Source organism: Stegastes partitus, unplaced genomic scaffold (genome assembly GCF_000690725.1).
Source record: "Stegastes partitus isolate 25-593 unplaced genomic scaffold, Stegastes_partitus-1.0.2 Scaffold657, whole genome shotgun sequence".
In the NCBI taxonomy this organism is placed as follows: Eukaryota; Metazoa; Chordata; class Actinopteri; family Pomacentridae; genus Stegastes; species Stegastes partitus.
In genome coordinates this window covers 351484-361443 of record NW_007578388.1, presented here as the reverse complement: position 1 = coordinate 361443, position 9960 = coordinate 351484, and the positions used below count along the sequence as shown (strand labels likewise).

General features: G+C 41.4%; 1 protein-coding gene across 1 annotated transcript in view; it reads left to right on the top strand.

Annotated features, from left to right (window-relative positions):
• The first annotated feature begins 6697 nt into the window (after nt 1–6697).
• The window catches only part of zranb2 (zinc finger, RAN-binding domain containing 2), a 9904-nt gene continuing 6641 nt past the window's right edge, over nt 6698–9960 (top strand). Inside the window, exons 1-6 of the mRNA XM_008290153.1 lie at nt 6698–6827; nt 8737–8789; nt 8892–9000; nt 9137–9219; nt 9300–9376; nt 9467–9619. Of these exons, the coding sequence (XP_008288375.1) occupies nt 6772–6827; nt 8737–8789; nt 8892–9000; nt 9137–9219; nt 9300–9376; nt 9467–9619 (531 nt within the window). The 5' untranslated portion in view covers nt 6698–6771. The remainder of the gene's footprint in view (nt 6828–8736; nt 8790–8891; nt 9001–9136; nt 9220–9299; nt 9377–9466; nt 9620–9960) is intronic.

Below are 9960 nucleotides of genomic sequence, written 5' to 3'. Positions count from 1 at the left end.
CTTTAATAATCACATTTATCTGCAATAAAACTACACTCAAGTAATTAAAGTACCTCATCCCACCGCTTGATTCCCAACACAAAATCCTAACTTACTGACTCAGACAATCTTCTTCTAAATTCTTCATTTTTCTTTCCTTTTAGATGTTTAAAATTGTGTTTAGGCTGCACAACTGTCACACAAAGATCATTTAAAGGTGAGTGAATATTTTCAGCTGTGACCATCAGCCAGTTCCCAAGTTAACAAACTAAATATGACAACCGATTACAACAACATGAACCTGAATCTATATGAACACGCCCACATCGTCCACAGTCAGTCCTCTGTTGGGTCGGTTACTTTCATCTACACTGGATATTGTGCAGAGATGCTCATTTGTTGGGTGTCCTTGAGTGTTTGTATGTGATTATTGTGCTCTTTGGTAGCAGGTGTGGAGGTTTAGGGGTTTATTTTCCTTCTCATTTTGTCTCCAGAATCGTCTAATATTCATCAATCACGCACTTAATTCTTTCCTCTCTCCGCTGCTTTTACTTTCTACTGCACTGTTCTTCTGCTCCCGGTTTTATTATCAGCGAAGGATATTAAAATGGCAATTAAAACTATACCTCCTTCCCTCACCGGGATCTGTGTTTGTGAGCTCAAATAGTGTTAAAAATATATATACTGTGTGCAAAAATGTCAATGAAAACGTAATTTATTGAGAAATTGTGCAACACTAAGGTGATTGATGCCAGTGCTCTCCTCTATGCCTGCAAACACTCCGCTAAAACAAGATCCCCTCGAGATGACTCTGGTTTGTTTAGTTGTGTTAAATTTACGGCGGCCATTTTGCTAACATTCATTTGCACTTTCAGAGACACCATGTACCATTCTGCCTGTGCCTCTGATGAAGGCGTCCAGCAACAAGAGCTCCAGAACTGAGCGGAGAACATCAGGATGCTGATGCCACAACACTGTAATGTACCAGAACCTCTGAGGGGACGAATACCAGACACCGAGACAAAACTCTCACAGCCATCGACCCGCACGAGATTCTCCAGACTAGAGCAACACTCAACACTTTGAAAAGGCTTCTTGGCAACCAGCTGCTGCAGAGAAGTAAGAACCTCTACACAGGTTTAGTCCAGCACAGTTCACAACAGTAACAGGAATAACCATCAACTGTTTTTTTCTTCTCTGTAGTATCTGTCCGTCCTGATAGAATGGCCCAGAGGATGGTTTGGCAGCACGCCTTACCGTGGAGGAAACATCACCTGGAGGAGCGGCCCCTCGGAGGCCGATCAGACCGGAATGATCTTTCAGGACTTACATTTCAAACTCTTGGAGCAGCAGGTGAAGGAGCTCCAAGACGAAAAGGCAGAGCTGGTTGAGAAAGTCAGCAGTGGAGATGTGAAGATCAACCGTCTGGAGACTCGCCTGGAGAAGGCCGAGGAGGAGAAAAGCGAGTTGTTGGCCCTCCGAGAGGAAATACAACAAATGGAGGAAAAACACAAAGAGCTCCAGGAGAAGAACAACCTCCTGGAAGCGAACAACGTGGACCTCCGAGGGCAAATGGCGGAACTGGAGATGAAACATCAGGTGATGGAGGAGGAGAAGAAAGGCCTGCAGCTGGACAACCAGGAGCTCCAGGATCTCCTGGTGAAGAAGTCCAGATGGAGACTGACAGAGGAGGAGAAACACAAACTCAAAGAACTGAAAGAAAAGAAGGAGAAGAAAGAGAGGAAGCTGAAAGAAAAACAAGAGCAGAAAGAGAAGGAGCAAGAAGTGAAGAAGAGAAAGACAAGGGGCTGGTTCTTCTGAACAAGTCTCTTGTTCAGGGCTGTGCCCCGTATTCTTCCCCCATCTTCCTTCTGCCTCCTCCATCTTCCCTTCTCCCTCCTCTTGTCCTCACCTTGTCGTCCTCCACCATCTCCTCCACCCTCGACCAGGCCTTCATGCATCCTCTTCTCCTTCCTTCGCCCTCTCTCCCCATCCCTAACCCTCTTTCACCTCTCTCCCTCTACCTCCACCTCTTTCCTCCCCCAAAGGGCAGCATGGTGGCTCAGTGATCAGCGCTGCAGCCTCTCAGAAACACCTCCACATGTTTCTGTGGTGAGTTTTTTTTGTTTCCTCGTGTTTGCGTGGGTTTTCCCCGGGTTCTCCGGTTTCCTCCCACAACCCTTAGCCTAATTGGATATTCTAAATTGTCCCCCAGATAATTCAAAATAAAAAAAATCAATCAATCAATCAAAAGAAAACATATTTCTGCATGTGTGTGGTTCTACTGAATCAACTTCATCTGGCTGCTGGTTGTTGCTGTTGTACAAACACTTGTGGTTTTAATTGACTGAAGGTTTCTGAAGCGTATTATAGATGGAGAAGTGATTTATTGATCATTCACAGGAAAGTAAATTCTTTCAGCTACAGTGGAAGCATTGTAGAGCGGTTTTCCAGCTAAAAGGCTCCACAATCCAAAAATATCCTCCAGTGTTTTCTGTAATAGCCGTACAGAGGGGACATCAGTGTCAATTTTCCAAAACATCTGAGGAGGATTTAGATCAGCGTTGTGTTCAGCTAACAGCAGAGGTGTGGAGATAATGGATGGATGGACACTAAACTAGAAAACTAGACATGCTAGTCATAACAACGGAACTTTTATGAGTAACAAACTTTAAAAATGTGTTCATATTTATAATAAAGTGCATAAAACTTTAAAACATTCATTTTAATTAATGTGAAAATACTAGTTGAATCAACTTAATCTTTCTAATTAGCACATTAAGTCATGAAGTTCATGAAAAAAAATTAAATTCTTTTAATTTTTAAATTTTTTTTAAGTGTAATCACCTAGTTAATGATTGATTTATGCTACTAATCATTTTAAAAAAAGAATTTAATCCCTTTGATTGATCAGGAAAAGCTAATTCCCTGAACTCAGTGTCATGTGTTGGTTGAACATAATTTTATTAAAGTTTTCAGAGTATTTTAAAGTGTGCTCCGTTAACCCTGTTACTGTAACATCATCTCAGCTTCAGTGCGGAAACATTCTGGTCTGAAGATGGTTCTGAACAAGAAGAAGTTCGGATCTTTTTAACTTGATGACCGAAGCAGATAAAGATCTACTTTTACTGCCTCTGGATGAAGCCGAGTCTCTCGTCTACCTGTGCGACTTCAGCCGAGGCCACCCGAGAGCCACAGGAGCACTTTCCTCCTGCGTTGCCAGTTTTAAGCTCATTTGTTGGAGATCAATGCAAGCTGCTGGCAGACGCTTCCAATTAGTGGATGCTTCAGCGACACTTTGATTTAGGCATTACAAGAGCCCGTCCTGCGACACGTCAGTCGATATTATAGGGGTTCGGGATCCATGCAAATCCTTGAAATATCATTTTACCATCACCGGCGCATATTATTAAAGGACTGAGCCGGTTTCTGTGCACTAGTTTGGATTATGTAACATGCAACTGCTACCATTCAGCATCACCACTCCCCTCTGGTGCTCTGAAACGTGTCCTAACAGCGAACCAAACACATTTAACCAACCTGCAGACACTATATGTGCAGCTCCTAACTGTGTTTCTCTGTGACACTAAATACAGAGTTTGCATAAATCTCAAACTGAGCCTCGTGTGTCCTCCCCTCAGAGCTGTTTGAGTGACTGTTTTGTTGCACATTGATGGAATTAAACTTCAGAAAAGCTCCTGTAAGCTCACAGTAGCACCTTGGTGTTTTTTTTTTGTAACCTCACGCAGCCCTGATCAAGATGAACAAGCAGAAATCAGTGTGAATCTGTGAGCCAACAGACCAGAATAAAGCAGCTCAGGGAGGAGGCGCGGCGTTAAACGTTGGTATTAGTTGCCATCTAGTGGCTGAAGCTGAAGTCGCAGCGCAGCAGCTTTGGCAAGTCCTGTGTTTTTAACAGCTAAATTTGGATGCTGGCTTTATAAAGAAGGTACAGTGTGGGCAGAGTCAACAGAATCCAGATTTTTAATCAGACATGAGCCTCAGTCTCAGCGTCTTCTACTGTCGAGGCTGCAGCCACAAACTATAGGAATGTAAATATGACGGCCGTCTGGTGCTCAGCAGCAGGTTGAAGTCATATTCTGAGTCATGGTATCGTCTTTGTTTTAGCTTTTATTATGAGAAAAGGCACAAAAAGTACAGCTTGGTATTGACAGATAATACTGGAGTTATAATAAAGTAATAATATAATAATAACAACAGAGAAGTTGGTCGCAAACAAAGTACAACAAACCAAAATAGCTGCAGGATTTAAAATCAAACATTAGAGAAGATAGAATTAAATTTTAACCTTAAATGTCATTAAGATTATGATTCTTGTGTTGAGTGATATCATTAAATAACCATTTAATCATTTAAAAAAAGAAACTAACAGAACTGATTTCACTGTTCCAGAAAACTACAATAATATACGTATTTTGCAGGACGCTGCTTTTTTAGAATGCTTCTTTTTCAGTGACTCTTTTTTTTTGTTTATTCTAAAGAGGAAGCAGCTTTTCAAGCCCACAGACACCAGGAGAAAGAAGTAATGCAGAACTATGCACAGTTTTGGGTGGAATAAACCTTTAAAGGCAAAACCTGTTGATTATAAAGTGCTACTTTTTGTGGAATAAACCTTTAAGACTGCAAGTACTTCGACAGAAAGTTCTGTTTTTGGCAGAATAAACCTTTAAAAGTGTAATCTGTTGGTACGAAAATGACATTTAAAACCATAAGTGCATGGATAGAAATAAGTATTTTGGGTGGAATAAACCTTTAAACTCATTCTTCAAAAATCCCTGTCTGGGTGGAGTTCATCCGCTTCAATAGGTGGCGCTGTTGCAACAAACAACATATTATTTTAGAGTTTTTAACAATATGTTGTTGTGCAGAAGAAAGAAACACAACACATGACTGAAAGCTTTTGGTGGAGGATATTTGTGATTTGATGAGCACATTACTGGGATTCTGAGCTCCTTTAACTGGTTTCCATTTAAATGTCAAATAGATTTAAGGTGCTGCTTATTGTCTGTAAGTCTCTGAATGTTCTGGGAGCAAAACATATCAGACGTTTGTTTGCTGAAGTCCAGAGGGTCTCTGAGGTCTGCAGGTCAGGTGGTGGAGCTAAGAGGTCAGAGAAAATCAAACAGTGTTCAGTCAAAAAGCAAAGTCTCTTTTTCCTTTTAATTAATCAGTTTTGTTTTGTGTGTTCTCAGCTGTTGGTGCTTTTTTACTAACTTGTGCACTTTCTGCAGTGAAATTCCTCCATTCACTGGAACTGCAGCTTTGACTTTTCAACCAGCCGCCACTCCAACGCACAAAGTGGTGTCCCCTAATACAGCAGCCACAGCGGTGGGCAGCTTTAGCGGCCAGAGAGCATGTCACAGCGTGAGTTTCCACATTACAGGCAGAGGAAGGTGAGTTCAGAGAGCCGCTGAGAGGCTCCTGAAAGCAGCAGTGTGGAGCACAGAAAGTGGAAAATGCCACAATTCTCCACGGCAATGCATGCAGCTCCAAACAAAACGCTGCTTTTTATGCCATCGAAAGCCGAAAAGGCCCCACATTTTACAGTTTATTACAACACACCGTCTCTGGCGTCTAAGGCCATATTCAGATCGTCAAAAGCCTGTTGATTACGCTGGTTTTAATGCTGTTTTTCTGCATCATATGATAATGAACCACCAGTGAGGAGTCAGACCAAAGAAATGCTTCTATGAAAAGAGCCCACCGTCGTCAAACTGAAACTGTGTTTAAAAGTAGCACCAGAGCAGCACAGAGGTCGTTTTTTTTTTTAGCTTTTGGTGCCATAAAAAGCTGGTATGATGCAGAAAGCGGAGCTTTTACAGCTGTTGACAGCGTAAAAAGCACATTTGAAATTTGAGCACTGTAAAAAAAGCAGCTTTTGAAGGCATCAAAAGCCCCAAAAGTTTTTAGAATCACAGATACTTTATTGATCCGTGAGTGGAAATGGCTTCTGTTAAGGTTGCTACCAAGAAATATAAGCAGGACAAAGTATATCGATGTGTGACCAAGAAATAGAAGCATAAGTAGAACGAGTATAGTATGAATGTCAAATGTGCTTCTTTTAAGAAAATAAAGTGCAAGCGTACAGTGTAGTAAGCAGCGTTTAATTGCACAAATAATAGTGGTGTTGTAATTAGAGCACCATAAAAAGCACTTTTGTAAATCAAACGTGGTAAAAGGTGGCACCTATTCAGCTTTTGATGGCTGTGAAAAACTGTGCATTTCATAAAAAAGTGGCATTTTTTTGCTTGTGGCTGAGTAATTGTAGAAGCACAGTGCCAGAAAAAACAGCTTTTATTCCATTTTTAACAGCACACTAAAAACAATTTCCTTTGGGACAAACAAATTCTGTCTTGTCTTATCTTAAAATTGGAGTTTTTTCAGCTTTTCACTGTAGAAAGTGGACCTTTATTGACATTAGGTGGTGTAAAAAAGCAGCGTTATAATTGGAGCTGGTATGAAATGATGCTTCTTCAGGTTTTAATTGCGTGAAAAGTACCACTGTAACTAAAGTGTTGGTAAAAATGGTGTTACGCTAGCGTTTGAAACATGAAAGAGCTGCATTGTGATCAAAGTGCCCGAGAAAATGGCACTTTTTCAACTTTTTACAGCTTAAAATATGGCGGGGTTTTTTTCTAATCGCACAAAAACAGCGATGAATTGTGGCACTCTCGGGTTTCCGTACGGAGGGAGGTGTCGCGCTAACTGCTGCTGCATGAGTCCACACCGTCAGTCTGTGCTACACCCTGCTAACAGCTAACTGGCACAAACATGTCGGGGAAGAGTTTTCGAGTCAGTGACGGCGACTGGATTTGCCCCGACAAGAAGTAAGTCCTCCAAACATTCAAATAATAAACCGTCTTCGTGCTCACCGGAGGTTAAAGTTAGCAGCAGATGCTAAATTTGAAGATCGTGCTAACTGGCTAACGGCAGTTAGCTCGGGCCTGCTAGCATTTGGCTAACAATTTGAGCTAACTAGTGAGGTTTTTGATCTTATTTTCAACCCCATTAGCTGCACTGTAATTAGAATGAATAAGTAGACTGTGCATTTGAAGTCAGCAATCTGTTTTGCGTGTAGAAAATTGGTGTAAATTAGCGGGAGCAGGAGGCTAACTGCTGCTAGTCGTTAGCTTCTGTAGGCTGAGCTGAGAATCTGCACACAGTGCTAATGTTGGGGGGTGTTTACAGTGTTGTAGACGCCAAGTTCTGAATGCGGAATCAGCACTATCATGTTTCCAGGGAACTGCAGTAAAAAAGGTGACAGACAGGGCAGCTGCAGATCACAGCTGAGGCCTTCAAAACAGGGAGACCAGCCAGAGAGCTAAAGCTAAAGGAGAGTCACATGGAGCAAAAACCTGCAGATCATCAGTCATCCAGGTCACTTTTACCTGAAGGACTTCAGTAGAAAGAAACTGGTTCTTGGAGACATTTCAGTTTCTTGTAGGAAGCTTAGATGGAAATTAAATATCTGCAAGAACCAAAAGGAGAAGTGCAGTTTTAAAGAAGCTCTCTAAACCTGAGGCCTGAACCACCAAAGTTCAACCTTTGCAGGATGTTTTTAATCATCTCGCTGCACTAAACAATCACATGAAGCTGGTTGTAAACTCAGAGCGCATTCACTTAAAAAGGGGAAATGCTGTCGCCAGATAACCAAACATAGAAGCTCCAAGTTCCTCCTAAGATGAACCTGCTCTAATCCCAAACTAATACCAAGAGTTTAAAGATATAAAACAGACTGAAAGTAAAACAGCTGCTGCAGCCAAAGTCAGGGTGGAAAAGCTGCAGAATGTGAGTTATTAGGCTTATAAGTGTCACTGAGTTTAAGCTGCTTAGATGCATTCATACCAAGATTCACTTCAAGATCCCCTTTATGCTGCTCAGGAAAAAGACAAATTATTTATAGAATACATAATCAAGCAATAAAATGAATAGTTTTCATGGTGGTGTGGAGGCTGAATTCAGTATTGTCAGTTTTATTCTTTCAGCTGGTGTTAAATAGTGTTTGGACCAAGTAAACGTAAAAATCGAGAACTTGCTGCAGATCTCGTGAGGTTTTAGTGTTTTATTCGGTTTCTGTTTAATGATTCTGTCGCTCTGAAGACTTGAAGAACAATAAAATGACTTTGACGTCTCTCGCAGCTCTACAAACTCTGACCTTCCTCTCTGACTACTGACTCTTTACTGCACAGCTGCTCTTTTATATTTTTAGTTGTGATCAATGTTTCTTAGTATTGTACATCTTTTTTTTTTTTTAACTTTAGGATAAGATAACTCTTTATTAATTCCACAGTGTGAAAATGTACAATGTTACAACAGCAAACATTTAAGAAATAAAGTACAATAATAAAAAATAGACCAAAATGTGCACAAGTAATAGTTCTAAAATAAATCAAATGCACCAAGCACCAGCAACTCCACTTCTTATCCTAAACACAATGACAACAAAGGCTTTATTTTCTATTCTGTTCACGATTTGCAGCTCTGCAGGATCTTCAGGAACAGCGATGCTGTTTTCTGAGAGATTACCCTTTAATAAGCCGTTATCTAGAATATAACCGGCTCCAGAGCAGATTATGTGTTCAGCAGTGTCCTCAAGTTAAACCTGAAGTTACCTTGCTAACCTCAAAGTACAGATGTCTGCTCTGCTTATCTGCTGCTTGTACCACATTCAGCTCAACGATTACGTTAAAGCCACATCTGCGTCGACATTAAATCTGTTTAATCTGCTTCTTCCAGGTGTGGAAATGTGAATTTTGCCAGAAGAACGAGCTGTAACAGATGTGGCAGAGGTGAGTCTCCTCTTTCTCCCCGCTGTGTTGAAGGTTATACTTCTGAGAGAAACTCGGGGATAAAAATGTGTTTCACTGCAAACTGCTGTTTTGATTCTGCAGAGAAAACCACAGAGGCGAAGATGATGAAAGCAGGAGGAACAGAGATCGGGAAAACTCTGGCTGAGAAGAGCAGAGGCCTCTTCAGTGCCAACGACTGGCAGTGCAAAACGTACGACTGTGACTTTACATCTACCTGTCGCTGCAGCATGGAGTCACAAACTGTTGTCTTAGATGAGATGTGAGGACATAAATCATTTGATTCACTTCAATGTGGTTAAATAGAGTTTTTTTCCTTTTTCTTACAGATGTGGGAATGTGAACTGGGCGAGACGGTCGGAGTGCAACATGTGTAACACGCCTAAATACGCCAAGCTTGAAGAAAGAACAGGTAACCGACAGATCGCCACAGTTTGACCGTTATTGGTGCGTTTTTGATCTCAGGCGTTGATTGATTGGTCTCTTTTTCAGGTTACGGTGGAGGGTTCAATGAAAGGGAGAACGTGGAGTATATCGAACGGGAGGAATCTGACGGAGAATACGACGAGGTGAGGACAAACCAGAGCGTCCGCATTCTCATGAGTTCAGTCTCTCAACAGGCGCACTTACATTGAACTGGGATGTTTTCTTTCCCACAGTTTGGTAGGAAGAAGAAAAAATACAGAGGAAAGACCAACAGCACGTCTTCCTCAAAGGAAAGCGAAAAGAAAGAAGTGGTGAAAGATGAGGAGGAGGAGGAAGACGAGGACGAGGATGACGAAGAGGGCGACCTTTCAAAATACAAGCTGGATGTAAGATCAGTGCCTGCAGCCGGAAACTCACATATCTCGTAATGCTGATCAATCAGGGCCACTAACGACTAATGTTCAATCATTTAATCTATCAGCTGTTTTACAGATTCATCTAGAACATTATTTTTCCTCCTAAAACTAAAGTGAACGTTGAAGCTCCAACTGCGTGAAGCAGAACAGTTCAAAATGGAAACAAAGCTTTAAAGTGCAAAACTGTGGAGTCACACTGACAACATAATAAAATGAAATTAAAAACAGGCTCTGCTTCTATTAAACCCCTTAACAAAGAGAAAACGTTCCGTCTGTATATTAAAGGTCAGCATGGACACGGCTGCTCAGAG